At 46.8% G+C, this 23457-nt stretch overlaps 3 protein-coding genes across 5 annotated transcripts in view; 2 read left to right on the top strand and 1 right to left on the bottom strand.

Moving 5' to 3' along the window:
* The window catches only part of LOC147998836 (uncharacterized), a 924038-nt gene that overhangs the window by 111809 nt on the left and 788772 nt on the right, over positions 1-23457 (top strand). The gene's annotated exons all lie outside the window — the stretch shown is intronic.
* Positions 1-23457, bottom strand: part of LOC147998853 (uncharacterized) — a 343457-nt gene that overhangs the window by 20343 nt on the left and 299657 nt on the right. The gene's annotated exons all lie outside the window — the stretch shown is intronic.
* On the top strand, positions 2697-6665 carry LOC147998863 (uncharacterized). The gene is made up of 6 exons (XM_087595539.1): positions 2697-2853; positions 3887-4046; positions 4515-4658; positions 5292-5452; positions 6172-6277; positions 6395-6665. The coding sequence occupies exons 1-5, from the start codon at positions 2727-2729 to the stop codon at positions 6234-6236; spliced, it is 657 nt and encodes a 218-aa protein (XP_087451665.1). The 5' UTR covers positions 2697-2726; the 3' UTR covers positions 6237-6277; positions 6395-6665.

The following is a 23457-nucleotide window of genomic DNA, read 5'->3' as shown; positions in this document are numbered from 1 at the left end:
CGACCAAACTCAGAAATATGGGTCATATCGATCTGACATGATGTATTAAGTTGCATCCTGACTCAGGCCATTTTACATAATTGTTCCTATTTTCCTTGAATCTATTGGGTCCCATGTGAAGAATACACTTGGGGAACTTGTTAAGATTAACAAACCTCATAACATACAGAACATAACAGGGTATGTGACCAGCACCACACAGTTCAACGTCAGAGTTTTTTGTTCTTTGTTAGTGTTTTTCTTGGCATCCATGATGTGGAGGCATATTACAGAACAATAGGAAAGAGCTGGCTGCTGTGTAACAAATTTGCTGCTATTAAGGTAGGTACGGGAGCAAAACCTCAGCAGTAGCCCTTAAGATGGGAAGGAGATGATGTGTTTGATAACTGAAAGGAGCTGCCTCAGCTGTGTTTCTCTGCCTGCTCAGTGCCCATTCAACATCACTCTGTCCCTGAAGAGGAACTCAAGGTCTGCCCCCTGCTGCCTGTGAGCCAGGAAGAGGCACAGAAAGGCAAGGCCACAGCACTGGTTTCCAATCCCTCAGTAATGCTGGATTTCCAATAATGTACTTGTATACACAAATACAGTGTGGTAAGATACAATAGATACTAATCATTTCTCACATAGAGCAGCAGTTGATTGACTACAACTAATTCTATTAAAAAAAAGAAACCTGGCTCTTGTAGAAATATACAAAGAAATACCTAGGATGGTGGGGGATGAATTCTGCCATGGACTGAACTCGTGGAAGTGGGGTTGGGAGAAAGATGCTGGTTAAATAGCCCACCAGGTTCACATTGTGTCAACTTGATTTAATCTAAGGACAAAGAAGTGGAGTATCTCTGATGGCTTTCTTCTAGTCCCTTTAAAGCATCACTGGGGTTTGAACTCAGAACATCACACTTCTTGATGGGGCAACAACACTCAAGGACGCTTGAGACTGTCATAGGCACAGTATTATGTTACATATACAGAGAAGATAATACTAAGATGTTCAGATGGTGATGTCCATTTGTATGCACTCTTAATGTGGACCTAAAAAAAGAGAGATCAAGGTCCTTAGAATAGAAAGATCAGTTCCAGTTGTTTTCTACCATTCCAAACAGAACGGCTGGTAGGGAGAGAATGGTAAATAATCGAGAATTCGTGGATGATGCTTTGAATGAAGTGTGGATTTCTGTGCTCGTTTAAAACAGGGTCTCAAGTATCACATGTTGCCCTCTACCTGGCTGGCCAAGATCACTTTGAGCTCAGATAAACCTCCATTCACTTTGCAATAAATAGGCTTATAAGAGTGGCCTCCAAGGACTGTGCAGACAGCATTAGCCTTTCACAGTTGAGGTGTGTAACCCACAACAATAGTTTTAGCCATGTTTTTCCATGTCTACCAGCTGTTTCGGATTGTTGCTGTTATATGCCTGACAATCAAGGATGCAGAAAAATAACCTGATACAGAGTAAGGACATGGTGATCACATGCTGATCACATGGTGCCTCTTCCGTACGTTCTGGATGAGGTTTGTTAAAATTCCAATATTGCAAAAAGCTTTATATAGGGCCCATCACATTAAGGGTCACTATGCACTGTTCTATCTAAAATGGCCTAATCAGAACTGACTCCCATATAACACTTCCTGCAATCCTCATATGAGAAGCTTGAGCTTTTAGTTTTGACTTTTTCTTTTCTCATTCTTTCTTATTTTTTGCTATATAAGTTGAGACAAAGATAGTTAAGGCCATGAATTTGCCCCCAAAATTTGAACTAAGGATGTGATCAATCAGTGTTAGTGGGTGCATTCTATAAAGTATTCATTTTTTACTATGATAGATGCTTTTGTGTTTGGTGGGGTGGCCATTTCCCAGTGTACAGGTGCTGTGACCTTGCTCTATCCACTTAATGATGTTTATAGCCTCATGTTAGACGTTTCTGTGCCACCCTCTGTATCTCTTGTGTATTTTATTTTTCTGATAAAAGCTCATGGTATATCTTACTCAGGCCTGTGAGCAGTGCTCCTTTGGCGACATTGCTGCAAAGAGCAGAACCCCACAAGCAGCATGAAGTTCCCTTCACTGGTGTCTCCAATATTGCACTTTCCTCTGCCAACTGGTCTCCACACTTTTCCTAGCACCTTAAAGACTTCAACTCTTTCTCCTAAGGAATTTTCTGGCAATTGTCGATTGCTAAGCACATGATTTCATGAGTGTTCCCCTAATACACACGCATGTTGTAACCTACCATGCAGACTATTTCTTGATGTGATATAAAGCACCTGTACAGAATGAGACAGGAGAACTTTTGACTGCATATTCAACCTGGTGTGAAATCTCAGGACGTTTTAATGGCTAACATTGGTGAATGAGGACAATTTGAGTTATGATATGACATTTTTTGGGAAAGATTTGAAAGGAAACATTCATTTAGATGCATAGGGATTACTAAGGTTTTTTATAATCAAGCCTTGAGGAAAATTTGGCTTTGGAAGCAGGAGATGCTCAGTGGCTCTGCCCCAGGAAAGTCTCCTGGAAAGGGCACCTCTGCTTATGCTCAGTACAGGGAGAACATTAGCAGGGAGACAAAGTCTGCTCCCCATGACATCTGCTGTCCCTTCTTGGACATTCTATTGTCTCCTAGAGAGTTCTGCCATCCTCTGTGATGTCACCAGTGTTGTAGTGACAACCAGTGCCCTAGTTTCTCTCAGTCTGAGTCTGGCGGTTACAAGCTAAGACATGTTTTCCCGTCTTCGCAAGCTTTTTGGGAGGGGGAACGTCGATTCTGGAGAGACTAGAGTGAAGGAGTCTGGCCTTTCGTCTCAAAGTAATGATGGACAAAGACAGCACTTCTGGGGAATGTGGAGTAAGTTCTGGGCAGTGTATTTTGAGCTTCCTGCCAGGGTGGCTGCAGGCTTAAGCTGACCTTTCTAGCAATGGGCCACAACAACTGGAGCATCTGAAAAGGAATTGAATTTCCACGAATATCACAATTCCTTAAAGTCAAGGATTTCAGAACTTTAGTTTCCCCATCCCCACTGGGAGGCTATGGTAAGGCCAATGCTATTATACTGTGAACTTCTGGTCTTTACTTTTCAGTTCATTTGTTCTGTTACATTGATATAATAACACCATCAGTAGTCATGGAGGGTCCACCTTTTCTGAGTTTAGACAGGGCAGCAATGTATTTCACTATCATTGCTTCTTTAAATACAGTGGGTATCTGACAGTAGTAACAGGGAGAGATTGTTTTCCAGGCAATAACCTTATGTTCTTAGACCTTCTCTGATTTCTTCTAACTGGCAGGGTCATCGTTTGCTTTATATATTAGAGGTTGTATGTTACAAAAATTTTTCTACAATACCAAAACTATTTGGAACGTGTAAACCAAGATTCAGCCTGTAACCTATTCGCACTTCTGGGGCATTTGGTATTTCACATAGGGACACTGATAAGTCTGTTGAACATATCCTCCCTGGAAATGCGTTTTAAATCCAAAGTTGTTGGCTTAGAGTATCAGGGTAGGACATCTGAGTGTCTCCAATCACTCAAGTTTTGTGGATGGTGAATTTATCATCTGAGTTCTGAAGCCACAGGAGTGAGGGTCCTGAAACCAAGCTGTACCCTGTTCAGCTGATAATAATCCTGGAGAAGCCATCTCCGTGGTACATGTAAGCACGTGATGTCCGGCATAGGGAACACCTGGATGCTTACATCTCTTGGTCTCTATAGAGTAGTGGGAGAACTGAGATCCACTGAGGAGGCCTCTTAAGCATAGACCAATCGCCTAGCAGTGACACTGGGTTCCTGGCTTGTTCTCCTGTGTAGGCCTCACTGAGGTCTATGAACACTCTATGCATTCTCCCCATGCAGGTTCACTTGTGTTCTTCTACCTACAGACGCTGGGAGAGAAACATCATCCCCTGGCACTGAACTAAGCAAGAATCAGGCCATGAAGGAAAAGGAGAGGCTGATTAAAGAGCTGCAGCTCATTACTGAGGAGAGAAATGACCTGAGAGATCGCCTGAGGTTTCTGACAGAGAAATCCATGAAGAAGAGGTAGGAATCGCTCCAAATGCTCTTGTTTCATTCCTGGGTCTGCAAGGTCACCTTTTTCTTATCCTATTAAGGTTTTGGGTTCTAGAAAGTTGTGCCTCCCTAACCACCCTGTGCTAAACCTCACCTCCCATATAGTGGAGATTCAGAACCTGACCCTTCCTGAGGTGTGAGATTGAAAATGGACTCATCTGCTTCCATTTATTGAAAAGCAGAACTTGTGGTCTGAATGAAGAATTCAGGGATAAAGTCAGGGAGAGTGAGTTCCCAGTGTGCATTTGCAAAGCCCTTGAGAGCTGGTGGCTTTGCAAGATTGTAATTGCAGTGAGTTTATGGTGAGTCTCTGTACTTGCTAGGCAGGGGACTGAGTGCTGGAAGATCCAGGCAGCAGCATGGGGTAATATAGGACCCACCCTGAGTTCATATATTCCTAAATGATGATGTTCATTATATTCTGTCATTTGGGGCCAGGCCACACTTCAGGCCAAATCCATATTATGAAGACCTGGAGAGAATGGAGGAGGTGGTCATGTCAATTCTTCACAACTTAGAGATGGAGAACACTGAGGTCCATGAGAACAACCATAAGCTGAAGAAGGAGATTACCTTCTCTAGGTAAGTCCTAGTCAGAAAGGCTATCACTTGTGGAATGGCCATTTCTGACTTTCTTTGTTCTGGATTGGACGGTCTTCAGATCTGGTTCTATCTCTTGTGCTGTTTACCCATCAGTGTTCCAGGGTCATTAGGACTCAGTTTTCAGTTCCATAAAAGACTGTTCCTCATCCCAGGGTTGTCTAGGCATCTTCAGAAGGCTCTAGAGAGAACAGTACTGATTGAAGTCAGCAGAAGGTTATTAGGCTGACCTGGACCTATGGTGTCACACCAGGTTTTACAAAACTCAGTGCGTGGACCACATGGTTAGCATGACCTTCTCTTGGTTCTACTGACCTCCTTTTAGGGTGTTGGCCCACTACTAATTGATGTTGGCCCCATGCATTGGGCTTTCATGGATAGTTGTAGATCCATGTTCTTTCTCAGAGGTGTGGACACTAATTGGTGTCAGGCCAAGCAAACAATTTATTCTTCCACGAATTAACTCTTTATGGTTTGTGCAGCAGCCTTATATGTATCAAGATGCATTTTATTAAGTCTTCATGGGTATCTGGGACCTGGTAGATTTAGTGGGACTTGGGAGTAGGAATGGCAGAAAGGGCCAGCATGATCTTACTATGCAGACTGTATTTCCAGAAACCTGCTCAGCCTGATGGAGAACACATGTAGGAAGAAGTTGGTCCCACTGAAGCAGGAGAGCAAGGAGGTACATCTTGATTGTGCACTGAACCAGAAATATTTGGTTGACTTCAACAAGGAAGATAAAGACCATCAATGGCCAGAACCAGCATTATCAGGTAGGGACGAGCAGATGTGTTAGCTTAACAATATCTGATAAAATTTGCCAATTTGATACATCTTTGCTTCTCTTACCACCTTTCTAATTTACACTCACAACCAGCCAACCACCTCATGTAATGGAATTGTTCATTGCTCTGCCTATGCACAAGTATTCTGGGAAGTTAACCACTTTTCAGAAACTGAATTATTGTGCAAGCATATTTTGCTGCTCTTTTTGAACCTGCAGTCTAGAAATGGTGACAGATGAATAACATACCTCATTATTGCATATCCATGTGATACATTGGATCCTATGTAGAGTTTTGAACAATTTCTTGGTTCTTTGACAAATGACACTCTGTGGTCATGTGACCTCTTGTGTAGGAAGCACCTTTCGTATAAGAACCAAGTGCAAATGTCAAATTAGTACTTGTCATTGGCTTTATCCTTGGTGACATATGGACATCTCCTTTCTTCCTGCAACCCAATGAGGTCTCTTGCCATTGCCCTGTTCTTGGTTTGCACTGGTATAAGTCTGGGTCCCATATTGGCAGCCCACATTACTTTGAGGCTCTCTGGAGATTTTGCCCTGCCCACAGAGTTAGCAACAATGATATCACTTAAAATGTCCATGTCGACTGTCCAATAGAACTGAGGTGGTAGAAGGCAGCATTCTGACAGCTGGCTTGCATTTCCCCACCAAATCAGTGTCTGAAAAACTGCCTTCCTCTCCCAGGTCTCAGAAAGTGCAAGAGAGCTGGAATTGGACACACCCCAGTAAGAGAGCTTCCTGAAGAATAAGTTGCTTTCTTAGGAGTCCCTGATGACCAACATCCTGAATGGTAACAACATTTTTGGATGAGTATTCATCCTCTGAGTTAATTTGTCATTTCTTAGAGACCCTAAATTTATATACCACTAAGCCAGCCTGACTGATTGAGGTCTTACTTTCTTCTCAGAAAACAGCACTTGAGAGACAGCTTGGGGGACCGCCTTTCATTATGTGTGCTAGAGGAGAAACAGCAATACATCTGTGCTTCTAAATGTTCGTTAAGAATATGCTTTTAGAAATATTTTTGTTATGATTTTAATTGAAGTTTTCTTTTTGTTGTTTCATATTTATATGTTCTTGTTACTATTTTTACTTTCAAATATTTTTAAATATTTTTATTCATTTTAATCCTGTTTTGTTGTAAAAATGTATTTGTTATGAATAAAAATTGAATTCTATCTCTTGACTCTTAAGACCATCTTTCTTACTCAAGGGTTCTGTCCCTTCCTGTGGACCTAGAACTGACAGCTAGTGATGGATCTCTGCATGTTCCATGGAGTATGAGCTAATAAGAGAATTCAAAGTCACTAAGGGGTACCCAGTGTGATAGTGTCTTTTGTGTGGATAATGTGGCTGTGTCTCGGACACACACTTTGTGATGTAATAACTGACATGCTTTATCCAATTGTTAGGGTCCATGTGGTTCTTCTGAGAGAGCAGCAGATGCTCTACCCTGTGAGTCATCACCACAGCTCCTGCAGGTGGCTTTTGTTATTCCACATGAGGTGCTGTATTAGGTGGACAGGATCACCTCCAATCAAATAGAGAGATCTCAGGCGATGTGTGTTCACAGGGAACTTACTGAGGCGTGCGTGCTCAACGTGTTAGGTTGCCAGGCATCCCTACAGGGCTCTGGTGTCCCCACTGCTCATTGTGGGTCAGGATCATCCTCCAGCATCACTTAGTGTCCCTATTAGAGCAGAACTTTCAGCTGTTATCAATGATGACTATATGTATTATACACATCTGATAAAATACAGAATAGAAACTAGCTTCCTGTAGGCCAGATTGGCATAATGAGTTTTTGATTGTTAGCAAGAACATTATCTTAATCTAAGCAGTTTAGGGAGGAACCTCCAGAGCATCCATAGTGAATGCAGCCTACAACTGTGAACACAGGTTTCTTTAGGAGAGCAGGCCTGTGCAAGCCCAGAACCTAGGTGGGACAGTTCAAGCTACCCTTTTTCCATGGCCAATCTGGGATCGTATTGAGAATGTATTTTTTCCAGGTGACAGATTTCCAATTTATGGAATTGAACTAACTTACTGAGAGTGGAGGTGACTCAGAGAGTTAAAGTGCAGAAGGACCAATCCAGAATGTCCACAAAAGCTTGCTGTCACCCCAGGGCTTTTAAAAGCTCAGCAGCTAGAGAAGCAATGTAGTATTTGGTTACTCTCATGCTTAGGTCTAGTCATTCATTATAAGCTGACCATGACACAAAAAGTGTCATCTGTGTCAAAACTAGTTGTAACTAGATTCACCCCCACACTATCACATCACTACCGTGTTTGAGGTTCTCAGTTACTATCTAAGAACCTGGAAGAGGCCTGGGTCTTGCTACACAAACTCATAATTTATGTCTCCATGACACTGTGTGCTTTGTTCTGTTAATGCTACCATTGGCATACAATACCTTGGATACTTTGTGCTGACATCTGTGACATGAGACAATAGTTCATGTCATCCTAACCTGAATAAACTGTCCTTAGAGTACAGTGTAGTGGGAGGGGCCTTCTTTTCCTGTGAGATAGCAAAACATTTCCAGTCTTCAGTCAAGTCTGACAGCCATTGTCCAGTGCCTGTCTTGAGATGTCCACCTTTTCAGCTGAGAGTCTTCATCCAGGCTGCTCTATAATTCTGTAGAAGATTAATAGGTTCCAGCCCTAGGATTTAATTCAGTGTGACTGTACTTACCGAACATGCTCAATGCCCTGTGATCCACCCTAGGCCTCTGTGCTTTAGAGAAAGAAAATAAAGAACCACATTGCACTTGAAGTTTCTCCTCCAACAGAAGGAGAGCCTTCGTAGGGCCTTTAAGTAACTCTAAACCCCAGCTTCCCCACAGCTCCCTCCACAAATTCCATTATTGGTGTGTTTTCACTACTACTCACTTTCTTCTGTGTGCAAAGAATGTGCACCACGTCAGTAAAGTGTGTGTGTGTGTGTGTGTGTGTGTGTGTGTGTGTGTAGTCCCTAGTGAAATGTGTCGAGGTGCATGCAGACTCATGCTATTACTGTCCCATGGTACCTTGCAGGGAACCCTGAAATGGTGGCTACTTTAATACAGTCTAACCCGGGTGTGCATGGTTTCTGTAAGATGACATCATCACCACTACAGAGAGCAGGAAAAGCTTCAGTAGTCACATGGATATGATCAATCAGTGTTAGTCATGCCCTTCCAGCATGGTAGACTGCAGGTTGTCTGTCCCCATCACTTTGCTCTCTTGTGCCCAAACAATGCCAAGGTCAGGGCCGTTGAGCCGTGAGGCAGAGGCTCACCACCCTCAGTGCTGCCTAAGACCCCTAAGACTGTCTCTTTCGGGTGTGTGCGTGCTGGACACTCATGGATCCTGAGATCTCCGCAGCTGAGGTGAAACAGTACCGGAGCCATTGCAATGTGGGCACACATTTGGTTGTGGAGCTGGGCCACTCTTTGACTTTTGGTGAGTGGAGAGACAACTGTTGGCTGAGCCTTTGGTGAACCGGATGGCCCCTGGCCACGTCAGCAGTCAGCAGTATCAAAGCTGAGCAACCAGTGTTTTATGTTCCATTTTGTCATCGCTGGTCAGTGTTCTGATGGCACAGCACATGGCTGGTCTCAATCTCCCCATGTGGCCACAATCCCTAATTGATATGGCCTCCACTTCCCAAGTGCCACTGGGATTTCTGTAGAACCCCTAAGGCAGCAGCAAGCAGGAGCTCCTGGCTATTCCCTCCCTGCTCTCTGGATCTGCAAGTCGTTCTGTGTACATATGGCTATGTCCTCATATAGTCTTGATGCCATGATACCTTAATAAACACTTGAATCATGCCCTGATGGCCAGTTTTCAACTGCTACCTGACACCATCTATAATCACCTGGGAAATGAGGGACTGTGTGGATCAGACTGGCCTTTGAGCATGAATATGCGTGACTGTCTTCGTTGCTCTGGGAGATGCCAGACAGCCTCTTTTCTGATCCTAGAGTCCCTATACCCAGCCACTTGTCCCCTCTACAGCCAGACCCTACTTCTGCTCCTAGGCACTGTCTTGGACTTCCTTCCCTCAGGTGGCTTCTCTCCTTTGGTTGCTACAGAAACCTGTTATGAGGACAGGAACAGGGAGTTAAGAGTTCAAAGCCATCTTCCCATTGATGTTCTTTCTCAGAGGTCAGTGGGACACTTAAAGAGTTTTGTGTATACATTTTATTAAGCAAGGGACAATCATGCATCAGACACAGGAAACTAACAGCACATCTACAGGACCTCCTTCAACACCTGGGCATCTCTTCTGGCCTGTGCTTCTGTGTGCTGAAACCTGGGGACCAACTTCCTGTGGGGTTTCCCAGGATGACTATGCACATTACTACACTGGCGTAAATCCTCAAAACTCACAAACAGCAATGGGACCGACCGCCACAGGAACGGTTCTCCATCAACAGATACCACAGACCAGCAAGCAGAAGCATGGGAGGGTGGTGCTGTGGTTCACACACTTCTCTTTCCTCACTAGGGCAGGTGACCCGCTGGAGAAAACAAGGAGGCAGCAGGATGGAAGAGGAAAACTAAAACCCAGTCCTTGCATTAAACACCCAAGCACATTTAGACTAGAAGAGAGAAGTTTGCCAAGAATGAGGGCGACTTTGGACATCCATCATCAATAGCCCTGGCTGTCTAGGCCAGCATCAGATCCAGCCGTCTCCAGGCAGGTGTCCGCCAGGCCCTCAAGGGCACTAAGAGCATTAACCATGAAGAATAGAACAAGATCTCTCCCTCTTGCCTGCCTGACAGCCAAGCATGTGTATGCCCTGGCTATGCTCACGCTGGGACCCCTGCTAGATATTAAGATATAGAGACCTGATAGTTGATTAGGACCCTGTTTGAAAAGGAAGACACCGGATATTTCCCTCTGGCATCCATATGTGCATGCATGGTTGTACAAGCTGGTAGAATCTCTCTCTCTCTCTCTCTCTCTCTCTCTCTCTCTCTCTCTCTCTGTCTCTCTCTCTCTCTCTCACACTCTCTCTCTCTGTCTCTCTCTGTCTCTCTCTCTGTCTCTCTCTCTGTCTCTCTCTCTCTCTCTCTCTCTCTCTCAAAGTTTTGAAGCACAGCAGAAGAATCTCTGGGACTCTAAGCCTGAGCAACCTCATCTGTGAGCCACAGCTTCTGTGTGAGAGCTCCTTTGTGTGAGAGGCATAGGGTGAATGAGGAAGGTTGATGGTGTCCATCCCTGGCCTGCATGTGCATGCATACAGACACATGGATACATGCACACGCTGAGTTCCCCTCATCCAATCCTGAAATCTGAAAACACTGAATTTCAAATCCAGGCGTTCTCCTAACCTACACCTTCCCTCAGGAATTGGAGATGAGGCCTTGCAGGAATCCTCAACCAGTGAAACTGGCCCAGACCTTCTGAGATCCATTCTGCCCCAGGAGAACACAGCAGGTGTTATCAGGACAACACAGAAACTCAAGACTCCAGCCTGATGCAGGGACCGCCTGCTGGGTTAGGAGAAGACTCAGCATCAGGTTCCTGAATGAAAACATCACCTCTGAACACACAGGGTCGCTGTGGCTATGCCTTCAAGGCATCTTCAGCAGCAGCTTAAATGGACTAGGGATGACTATGGGAATCTGCCTGCAGGGTGATGTGGGAATCCTTTTGCTAAGGCTTGATCGCTAGATGTTGCCACAGAAACCCTTGAACTCTTCTTGGAGTACAGTCCAGGCAGAGGCTGAACACAAAACATTCTGATTATGAACTGAGTTTAACAGATAATCCGGAACCTGAAGGCCACAGGTCCAAAGGTCTGCACTGCAGGGGTGAGGCATCACTGCAGGGATGACCACACAGTGCAGGGGTGAGGAGTCACGGCAGGAATGACCACACACTGCAGGGGTGAGGTGTCACTGCGAGGATGACCACACACTGCAGGGGTGAGGCATCACTGCAGGAATGACCACACACTGCAGGGGTGAGATGTCACTGCAGGGATGACCACACACTGCAGGGGTGAGGAGTCACTGCAGGGATGACCACACACTGCAGGGGTGAGGCGTCACTGCAGGGATGACCACACACTGCAGGGGTGAGGAGTCACTGCAGGGATGACCACACACTGCAGGGGTGAGGTGTCACTGCGCGGATGACCACACACTGCAGGGGTGAGGTGTCACTGCGCGGATGACCACACACTGCAGGGGTGAGGCATCACTGCAGGGATGACCACACACTGCAGGGGTGAGGAGTCACTGCGGGGATGACCACACACTGCAGGGGTGAGGTGTCACTGCAGGGATGACCACACACTGCAGGCGTGAGGAGTCACTGCGGGGATGACCACACACTGCAGGGGTGTGGTGTCATTGCGGGGATGACCACACACTGCAGGGGTGAGGTGTCACTGCGGGGATGACCACACACTGCAGGGGTTAGGTGTCACTGCGGGGATGACCACACTGCAGGGGTGAGGTGTCTCTGCAGGGATGACCAGGAAGTTGACTGAGCTCCTCAGGGCTCTCCCTGTCCTGAATGTGCTTCCCTTCTAGGTGAGCACTGCAGCTTTCAGGGTGCTGGAGGCCTGTGTGGGCAGCAGTAGAAACTGCTAGCCTTGTTATTCACAGCTGAAACTATCACACAGGGCATTCCAGAAGTGACCACCAAAGTGGGGCCTTTCACAGCATTCTGGGTAGGATGGCACAAAGCCCCATGACAATTTCGCCTGTGATCCATACCAAATGTCTGCTGTCACTGCTTGTCTCTTAGGAGCCACCTGGATGATTGAGGGGATGGTCCTGAAGAAAAGGCTTGGCAAAATTGAGGTCTCCAAAGCCAGAGGAGCAGTGAGGAGGTGCAGGGGGCGTAGACCATGGAGACTGATATATGCTGATGTTAGACTACCCAGACTCATCCCTGTGTCCAAGTCTGGATGTCACAGAGGCACCTGGCAAAGGTCCCAACAGTTTCCTTCAGGATTCAGCTGTCTCCCTACTTGCCCTCCACCTAACCCACTTCCTGTGGTTCTGGGAGTCAAGGACTTCATCACCTTTTTCGTTTTCTTGTCAAATTGCAGGTACTGTGACTCGACCACTCTTCCTCCTGCAGGAGACACATCGTTTGTCACAGAACAGGACTGCTGCACCAGGAAGACCCATAGCATAACCAGGACGCTACAATGAAAACATGACTGGCCCTTCATGCTGAATGACAGGAAAAGCACCCAGCCTTCTCTTTGTTGCAGACTGGATTCCTCAGCCTTCCTGTTATGAACAGGGCATTAGTACCCTTCACAGGATACTTAGTGTTTATAAGACATTTATAGAATTCATCTTGTATATAAGGCCATTGGGCTAGGAGCCAGCATCAAGGCATCAAGTAGGAGGAAATACAGAAACATTCTAGGAAGGGACAGCCAGGGGCCAGTGGGATGGCTCAGTGATTGAGGACCAGAGTTCAGTTTCCAGCACATGGATGTTCACAGTCATCTGCAGAATCAGATCTAGGGCGTCCCATGACCTCCGCAGCTCCCAAGCAGCTACATGTATGCGTCTTAGACACTTCATACTCACCGTGAAACAACCTAAGCCACAAAACATCCCACACCTTCTTGGATGGGCCCATCCATGGGGGAGTCTTGTGTGTTCTGGGCTTCAACTCTAGGAAGGCTTGGCCTTGTTTTATAGGATGTCTTATTCCTTGTATCAGCAGAGAGAGAAAAAAAAAAAAAGATCCAGTCCTGGAACCCTAGAGGACACTGCCATGATGTCACTGCTGTGCTGGCATAGGCTTAGAGATATCTCCATGATCCATCCGAGTCACCTAGAGCTCAGGGAATGATGGAAAAGTCCATGTGAGATCGCCCAGCGCTTGCAACCATGAGAAAGCTTGGAAAACACAGGGCACATGTAGTGTTTGATCCTGGGACAGTTCAACCCTCTTGAGCCTGCAGCTAAGACAAACAGTTACACTGGCCTGAGTGCACAGGCCAGATCTCAGAACCTGTTTGCCAACCATGGAACACTCTGGATCCCTCCTCACAGCTGGACCTTGATCTGCTACACCTCATCCACCCAAGCTTCTCAAGAAATGAAGCTACCAGGTTAATATAACAACTAACTGAAGGCAGCAAGAGCCTTCAGCCGCCCTGTGGCAGTAAGGTCAGTCCATAGGTCTCCTGTCCCTGCACCCTCAGTACCTGTGAGAGCCATGGCCACCTATTCCCTTCTGAGGTGAGAACAATTATACACACAACCTTGCTTTCAACAAATCCTGCCTTGGCCACTGGTGGGACCCTCATGAGATGCAGCAATCTGATGCAGGCCTCCTCAGACACTTTGGCTTCCTTTCTGGCTGCTGGAGCTTGGGCCCTCTGGCCTGGCCTAATGTAGGATCAGCAACATCCAACTCTGTCGGGCCTCAGCCATCCCACATTGGGGGCCCTGCTTCACTCCTAGGTGCATCCGTTTCCCACATCTCTCCAGTCTCTCCCTCATCCCTAATTCCCCTAGCCTCTCAGGCCCAGCCCTTCAGTCTCTGATGGAGACTGTCCTGGAAGGACAGGAGCCACTCCCCTGAGATACTCTCCCACCCCATGCTGCTGGACTCATCTCTACAGGAACAGCCTGCTGCTCCCCTGCCCCTGCAACCCACTTCCTAGCTCTGCTTCACACAAACACTCTAAGATCTCTACACTGGATTCCTGTTCTATTTTGCTCCCTCTCTGTCCTCCAGAAGTTCTGCTGCTCTCTCTCACCACAGCAGGACCCACCAAGACACTGCTCCTGACCCCAGCAGCCACCAGCAGCCCAGGTCATGGGGCTACTAACAGCTTTGGCCCAGGACTCAGGGCTCCTTCCTTCTTCAGTATCGAGTCCAGGCTGAGACCATCTGGCCTGCTGCTGGGTCCTTGAAACCCTCAGTCTCACAGCCTCTGGGCACTCTGAGCCCTAGTCCTTATGGCTAACAAGTAGCTGCCCAGTCAAGCAACATGGGCCTCACTGGCTTCCTGGTGTGCCATGATGCTTTCCCTGCATGGCCGGGGATGACTGCATGCTAGGATTATGTCTGGAACTAGACCTGCAGGTAACACCTGATGGGTTGGCCAGGCTGTCCTCCTACTCCTGTTCTCAGGAGATTCTCCTGACTAAGCCTCCCAAGTGCTGGGATGAGAAGTATGTGCCACCATGCCAGCTAGGGGTCTTCAGGTGTGATGAAAGACTGGGATCTGTGGCCCTGGTTACTTCCAAGAGTGGGGACACCAGTGTTCTGAGCATTCTGTCATCTGGGACTTATATTCCATGTACTTCACACGAACACTCTGAGACTTCTGCACTGGTTACCTGTTCTCTTTGAAACCTGTCTTCAGGTATCTGACAGTGGGAGTCTCCATGAAGTTTTTGTCACCCTGAGGATGTGGCTATATTAATAAGCTCAGGCAGCATGCAAACACAGCAGAGGTTACAAACAAGACTACCAGGCTGGGGCCACTTAGTGATAGAGTGCTCCTTTGGCATGGTGAGGGCCCAAGTTCTCTTGCAACCAACATCTGCTGGGGATGTAGCTCAGTGATTAGGCACTTGCCTAGCGTATGTGAGGTCCTGGGCTCCATCCCTAGGACTAAACCCTCATCCCCTACCCTGAACTCACCAGGTCCAGGCATCACTGTCAATCCTGAGGGCTTGAGTTTGATCCTTAGGCCCTCTCTGATACAAAAAGAGAAAAAAACTCCCTTGATTTGTATTTGACCCCAACATGTGTCATGCCCGCCCCACTTCGAGTGTACAATTAAGGAAAGCATGAGTAAGTGGTTGAGAGGCACACACTGCCCTTGCAGGAGACCCCAGTTTGCTTCTCAGCACAAACTGCATGTGACTCAGCAGGTCTCAGGGTGGAACTGGATATGTGACCCTGTGCTATAGCACTGTCCAGAGTGGTAAATGAAGCTTCTGAAGAGGAATGCAGGCCTGGCCTCCAGACCTCCACCTTCAAGTCCTGTCTGGAGAGCCTGATGCCCTGGCAAAAGAGACTCCTTCTCTCCAGAGGAGCACTGCACTCAAATGACAGCTCAGTGATGAAAACTATCTGTCCCCAAAGGCATGCCACTGAGCAGAGATAGCCTCAGTCATGCACCTCTGCCCATCCCCAGTTCCTCATGTCAATAACTCAACCTTTCATGAACTAGATGGTAATGCTTGAGGTAGGATGATCAGTAGTTTACTGGCCAGTCTGGGCTGTATGAGATACTCTCCCTGAAATCAGAGTCAGCAAGAAATTCAGCATGAAAGCTCTTTGTAAAGAAGCTCAATGACCCAGTTCAGAGCCTGGGACCCCGCACAGTAGGATAAAGTGACTCCCATGGCTTTTCCTCCACCTTCAACACTCATGCTTTGGCATGCACACCCCTACAAGGAGATCAATACACATGGAATAAAAAATTAAACAGAAACATTAATGAAGACAATGCAGATAATGTTTTAAAGGATCCCGGGAACCCTCACTTAGCACTTTCCTTTCCTTTGTCTTGGGAACAGCACCTGCACCAGAGACTGGAGACTTCCTGCAAGAGAGAGAGGAGAGATGCACTGTTCATTCAGCTAGAGAGCTGTGCAAAGACCAGAGCCACCCTCCTTTTTCTGACAGTGGGAGCTGGGCCCAAGTGTGGGCTGCTCCTACTAGAGGCACCACAAGAAGAGGACCACCTTCCTCAAACCTTCCTGGAAGTCAGAGCACTGGCTATGGATGTCCCTCAGTCCTCAGAGGACTCTCTTTCAGCGATGGCTCAGAGCCTGTTAGGACAGAGAGGGACCAGAGCTTCCCCCCAAAGCAAGATCCCTGTCTTATCTGACAGGTATGAGGGCTTAGGGATGGGACAGAGGATGTGACAAGGTTACATGTAGCACAGGGCTAGGTTAGTAAGGCAATCAAAGAGGAAAGAATCCTGGAACATTCCTCATCTGTTCTTTGTGCTATGTTCGTAGGGATGAGGGGCAGTGTGGGTAGAGGACTAGGACACAGCACAGCCTTCTCTGCACATGGTTAGCTTTCTAGGCTGCCTGGTCACTGTGACCAGCAAATTTTCAACTGTGTCATTCTACTACCAAGGCTGACACAACTGGTGCACCATGTAGCAATAGGACTTTACTGACTTAGCGACATTTGGAATCACACAATGATCATGTGTCACAGAAGAGTTTTTTTTTTTTTAAGAAAAGGATTTTAAAAAACTAATTATTTTGTCCATCTGAGTACGCTGTCCCTGTTTTCAGACACAACAGTAAAGGGTAGTATATGAGAGTAGAAATGGTTATGAGACACAATGTGTGGTTGCTGGGGATTGAACTCAGATCCTCTGGAAGAGCAGTCAGTGGTCTTAACCACTGAGCCATCCCTCCAGCCCCAGTATACTGTATTTTCAATGTTGTTTGTTTTTATTTCCTTTTTCACCTATGTCTGTATGGCGTTTCTGTGAGTACAGGTGTGTGTGTGCCTGTGTAAAGGTCAGAGACAAACTGAGCACAGGTCCTCACCTACCTCTCATCCATGGCTGTGATTGCTAGGCTAGCCCTTCCCCCTAATCCTAGAGACTGTCCACTTTAGGTTCATATTTCCCAGTAGGAAGGGCAGGATGACAGACACTACTGCATCCAGGTTTACGTGGCTTCTAGGGACCTAAACTGTTGTTGGGCTTGTTCAGCATGAAAATAAATCCCATTTCACAGCCCTGGCTGGGCCAGGCAGCGCACAGGTCTTTGCTGCTCTTGCAGAAGACTTGGGTTCAGTCTCCAGCACCAAGGTCAGGTGGCTCACAACCACCTGAGACTCCATGTCCAGGTACTTCCAACCTCTTTCTGGATAAACCTACATGGCAAAAGCAGGGCTGGGAGCTGGAGGTTTCTGGTGTTGGCTTCTCCCTGCTGCAGGGGGCAAATCATGGGCATGTGAAACATATAACCCTGTAATTCTACAAAGTGCAGAAGCTCCTGAGGTCCCTCATGGTGCCCTAGAGCCTGTCCACCACTCATGGAGGCTTCAGGAACATGGCTTTTTCCTGACCTGTGTGCACTGTGCATCCTCACTCTCTACCCCCTGCTTTTCTGGGTTGGAAGTCTCAGGTGTAGGAGGCGCCTACCATAGGCCTCTTCTCTCAGCATTTCAGCATTTTACCCACTTGACCTTCACCAAGCATCCTTTGCTCTACACAGTTACCTCAGCCTGTGACCCTCATCCTCCAGACTCTTGTGAAGCAAACACCCATGGGTGTGCAGCTCTCATAGTTAGCCAGGCTAAAGGGGAAGGCAGCAAATCCTTCATGAACTCTACAGCTCCTAAGGCCTAGGAAAATGTCTATACCGGGGCTAAACTCATGCTGACCTGTAAGACTACATTTTTCCTTTAAACAGAAGGATGTGTGGTGGTGTGGCACAGGCCTTTGATCCTAACACTTGGGAGGCAGAGGCAGACAGATTTCTGAATTCCAGGACAGCTTCCTCTACAGAGCTAATTCCAGGTCAGCTACACAAAAAACAACACTGTCTCCAAGAGTAAATCAAAAAGAGAAAGAAAGAAAGAAAGAAAGAAAGAAAGAAAGAAAGATAGAAAGAAAGGAAGGAAGGAAGGATTCATATTTTGTATACAATGAGATGCCTGCCTGTCTATACCTGAACCACCATGTTAACTATAACTCTTGTCACATCTGTATTAATTCAAATACTGAAGGCAAAATGGTTAAATCTTAATGACTATACAATTGGGGGGTGGTGCTGAAGAGATGGTTGGTTTAGTGGCTAAGAGCAGAAGACCAAGGTTCAGTTCCCAGTGTCCACATGGTGGCTCCTATTAACCTGTAATTGCAATTCTAGGGAATCAGTCTGGACTTCACGGGCACCACACATACCACATGGTGCACAAGCATTTATTAGGTGAAGCACTCAGGCCCATAAAAATAAGTAAATAAAATATATGGTTAACAGACACTGTGATTCAGGAAGTTCTTAGTGACTTTGGTTATCATTTCTCTCTCCCAGAGACCTGTCTTCCTCATGCTCAGCCTCCCTGGCTTCTAGGACATTCCCTAGCTCTGTGGAGCATGAAGTACTCAACACCATAAGCCAAGCATTGCAAAGCCATCTGCACCTTCACTGCTACACCTTCTCCATGGCTGTGTCTAAAGGGAGAGACTTGGAATCCCACAGATGCAAGGACAAACCTGTTGGGCTATATGAGCCCAGCCACCCAATAGTCAGATCTACTCCTGTCCTTGGCTATGGCATGAGGCTCTTAAGACAAATTAATCTGAAGGATCTCAACAGCTATGCTGTTAGACCTCTCATTGCTCTGCCCAACCTACAAGCTCCTTTACTGGCTCAAATTCACACCCGAACTCCTCTCCTGCCTCAGCCACCATCAGCTCTTCTACTCCTCTCCACCTGTGCTCTGAAGAATCCACACTAAGGTGGACGTTAACCTCTTGTGGACCTCCAGATGTATGCTTGTGATTACTCTTCATTGGCTGTTTTGTATAGGTAGGCGGGTTCTTCTACTCTCATGCAGAACACTGCTCACACATTTTGGAACTTACAACACCCTCTTGATTGAGAATCCTGACTAATGACTGACTGAACCTTCCATGCCTGAAGTCACCCTCTGTCTCCCAGTCCAAGATGAGAATCCCCACCCTAACCCCATAGTGTCCAGTTTCATCTCAGAAGCTAGGCTCTGTACTACCCAATATCATTTGGATCTTGGCCTCTAATTCTCTGTTAAATCGTTCCTCTCTTCTTTAAAACAAATTCATTTTGTTGTTTGTTTTTTGAGACAGGGTTTCTCTGTTTGGCCCTGGCTATTCTGACATGCTCTCTGTAGATCAGACTTGTCAGGAAGCCAGATATCTGCCTGCCTCGGCCTCTTAAGCACTGGGATTACTGGATTGTGCCAGCATGTTTAATTAAAAATTAATTAGTGGCAGTGCATGTTGGCACATGCCTTTAATTCCGTCCGTTGGGAGGCAGAGGCATTGGGAGTTCCAGGACAGCCAGGGCTATAAATTAACACCTTGTCTCAAAGAAAACAAGCCAAAAATGAAACAAAAATGTTGCAATATGGTCTTAGGTATGTAACTGAGTCTGTTCTTGAACTCTGAATCCTCCCACTTTCACTCAGGTGCTAATCAGCAGGCTTCTGTCTTGACTTTCACTGAGCACTCAGGGCTGCCAGGACTGTTACCTCTCCCAGTGTAACTCCTGACTCTGTCATCCCCATCATCACAAAACTCCTGCTAAGAATTAAGGAAACCTGAATTCTAAGGAACAGTCGGAGCTCCAGTATTTCCAAAGCTCACTCTAACACAGATGGATCCTATGCTGCAGTAAAATGGTCACAGCTGGAGGTCTTAATTCCAGGACATGGGACAGAGGGGTTGGAGGATCTTGAATTCAAGGTTATTTTTATGTTACATTGTTGCTCAAAGCGAGTTGGGCTGCTACAAGATACCCTGTCTCAAAACTATACCAAACACACCTAAAATGAAACAGAGGAATTTGAGTGGGCACAGATGGTAAAGCTCGGCACTTTATGGCTAAGCCACCTGCTGCCAGCACCAAAGTCCATGCACAGCCCCAATTCTGAGCTGTGTCTGGGACCCCACTTAGGAGCATGCACCAAAGTAGCTCAGATCCAGGGCTTTTGGTCTAAGAGGAATTCAGGCAGGCACACTTTGGATGCCAGTTCTCCAGCTCAACTGCCTGTCAGCCCAGGATCTGGTCTTAGTCATGGCTTGGCATCCCTAAATTCCTCCCAGCTGTGCTCTGAACTCACCCTGTGCCCCGTTCTGATGAATCTGCCATTCTCCATGGGAGTAGCCTCAAGAAGTCCCTCACATCTGAAGCACCACTCTGAGTGCACTAAATACTGCAGGGGAGGGGCATGGCCAGCAGAGCACCCACCCCTTTCAGCTGTAGAACATTTAGCTCTAGAGTGAGCACTGCTGTGCATTGTGGAACTTAAGCAGTATCCTAGCCTTGGCCCGGGAAGAGCCATTGACACCCACACTTTCTGGGGTGACATTGTCTCCTGAGGATAGAGTCACGTCAGGAGCAGCAACTGATGTTCACTAGAGACAATCTTTCTTCAGCACCTGCCCATGCTGGCCCTAGGATCTGGGCTTTTTGGGTGACATGAGTGCTGAGCCCCCCAGGTAGATGGGTTTTCAGGGGTCAGGTGGTTATTGTCACCAAAGGTATCCACAAGGATAAGTCATACTGTACTAATTCCCATATTAGATCCCTTCTCACGGGTCACAGAGGCCGTGCTGGGTCCTAAATGTGTACCCAGGTTCCTGCGCACTTTTGAGGAGACTGGTCAGGGCGCAGGCTTCAGGACATTTTGTTTGAATTATTTTGGGGGATTTTATTTTTACTGTTGGGGACAAACCTGGGGCTGCCATGTGCTGGGAAAAGGCTTTGCCACAGCTGTAGATCATCCCTAATTATAAACTCCTAAATTCTCCCAATCCTGGAACTTTCTAGGTCCCTCACATGATGCAACCTTTTGGGGATTCCTCACATAGAATCATGGGGTGGATTGCATCCCAAAGAGAGACAGTGGGAAATGTTTTCCAGTGTCTCCCTGTGGCTGTGGTGATGGGAGTGCTGACCAGTGGATGGCAGGCTCCATGTGAAACCCTTTTGGTTTCCACTTGAGTGGAATCTTCACCATGCTTTTTTTTTTCTTGAAACACAGGTTGGCCTGGAACTTACAGTCTTCCATCACTCTGACTCAGTTTCCCATGACTGGGATCACAGGCTTAAATTACTATACCCATCTTTCTTTTTTTGTATTTATAAATCTTCTAAAAGCCAGAAGGATCTAGAATTTAAAATTTTGCCGTCCAAGGCATTTCCAACAGGGGATTCTTGACCGAGAAATACCCAGCCAGTGTTTATTGTGTGGCTACTTCATTCCCATAACAGCTTATGTTTGACAAAGAGTTCCAAGGTGTGATGTCACTGGGCATCAGGCGGTGTCCCAAATAGCAGCACTGACTCAGGTTGTAATTTAGGCTGGAGAAACTTACTAGGACCCTGGTAATCCTAGCAACCTGGGGCCTCACATGTCCTTAGTCTGATCTAGTGATGAATCAACTGCTCTTGAGGGTGGATTGGAATTCTAGTCACTGTGAGGCAAGAGCATTAGGATCCTACAGCCACTCTGGTCTCCATAGGAAGACCCTGTTTCAATAGTAAAAGGGGTCACCTGCGAGTTCTTACTGTCTTCCCTGAGGCCTTCCTGCTGGAGTTAGAATAGCTGTCTCACCAAGTTGAAGTGGAGGGCCGAATGTTGGTGCCTTCTATAATGAGGACTAGTGACAGATAGTCTATGGAAATTCTAGAAAGATCTACAGGTATTTATGTCCTGTGCATGGGAACTGCTGGCTTCCCTGTGTCCTTTGCCTTTAATTTGCAGTCCATGGGGCACCTGGGAATGTCCCAAAACCAGGCTGCACACAGGGCTTGTCCCATGATTCTCACTTACACCCAGTGCCTGCCTGATTGTCATAAGTCTGACAGAGCCACTGTATGCTCTCCTGACACCTGCAGAGAGCACTATATGGGACCCTACCATCCCCACACTGCCCATCAGGGTCTACAATGTCCCTATATGGCACTGAGATCGTCTAAGCTCCATCCAGCCTAAATGCTGCATCAGAATCTGACCATTCCTAATTTCCTCCTCTCACACCCACACTAGAAGCCCTGTACCCACACTAGCCCCAGCTGGCCTGTTGCCTACTGACATCTCATGGACTCTGCCCCAATCCCCTGCCCTGCCCTGCCCTGCCCTGCCCTGCTGTGCCCTGCCCCAAACCCCTGCCCTGCCCCAATGCCCTGCCCTGCCCTGCCCCAATCCCCTGCCCTGCCCTGCCCTGCCCCAATCCCCTGCCCTACCCTGTCCTGCCCCAATCCCCTGCCCAGCCCTGCCCTGCCCTGCCCCAATCCCCTGCCCTGCCCTGCCCTGCCCTGCCCTCACTCAGCTGACATTGTGCACATCTCAAGACAGTCACTGGACAATGGCTGACACACTTGTCTGAAGACTGGAAATGTTTCTCGATCTTGGAGAGGAAAGAAGGACCCTCCAACTACACTGTCATCTAAGGAAGTTTATTCAGGTGAGGGATGACAGGGACTGTTTGTCTCATGTCACACTTGTCAGTAGAAAATATCCTAGGTATTGGATGGCGCTGTTAGCATTAACAGAACAAAGCACACATTGTTGGGAAGGATAATAAATTATGAGTACGATTAGAAAACCCCAAGCCTTTTCCAGGTTCTAGGAGAGCAAAAAATACCACCAAACATAGCATTAATGTGATAGGTTGGTTAAATCTAGTTACTAGATTCTAGTGTGATACCTATGACCCTTTTTGTGTCATGGTCAGCTTATAATGACTAGAGGACCTAAGCTTGAGAGTCACCAATGCCTCTCCCTTGCTTCTCCAGCTGCTGAGCATTGAAAAGCCCTAATGAGACAGCATCTGTTTGCAGACATACTGGATTATTCTTCTTCACTTTATCTCTCTGAGTCTCCTCCACTCTCAGTAAGTCAGTTTAATTCCATAAATTGGAAATGAGTCACGTGGAACATATACTTTCTCAATACAATCACAGATTTCCATGTAAAAGGTGAAACATGTACTGTCCCACCTAAGCTCTGGGCTTGCACAGACGTGCTCTGCAAAAGAAACATGTGGTCACAGCTGTAGTCTGCATTCAATATGGATGCTCTTGAGATCCTCCCTGACCTGCATAGATTAAGATAATTATCTTGCTTTCTATCAAAAGAATTCATTATGCCAAGTTGGCCTGTAGAAGGAGGCTAGTCTCTTCAGTATTTTATCAGATGTGCTTAATGTATATAATCATCGATAGTAAGTGAAAGATCTGATTAGAATTGAAACTGAGTGATGCTGGAGGATGATCCTGAATGCACAATGA

The sequence above is a fragment of the Rattus norvegicus genome, chromosome 19 (assembly GCF_021556685.1).
Source record: "Rattus norvegicus strain SHRSP/BbbUtx chromosome 19, alternate assembly SHRSP_T2T, whole genome shotgun sequence".
NCBI lineage: Eukaryota > Metazoa > Chordata > Mammalia > Rodentia > Muridae > Rattus > Rattus norvegicus.
The sequence above is the reverse complement of the archived record's forward strand: the minus strand, read 5'-3'. Positions and strand labels throughout refer to the sequence as shown.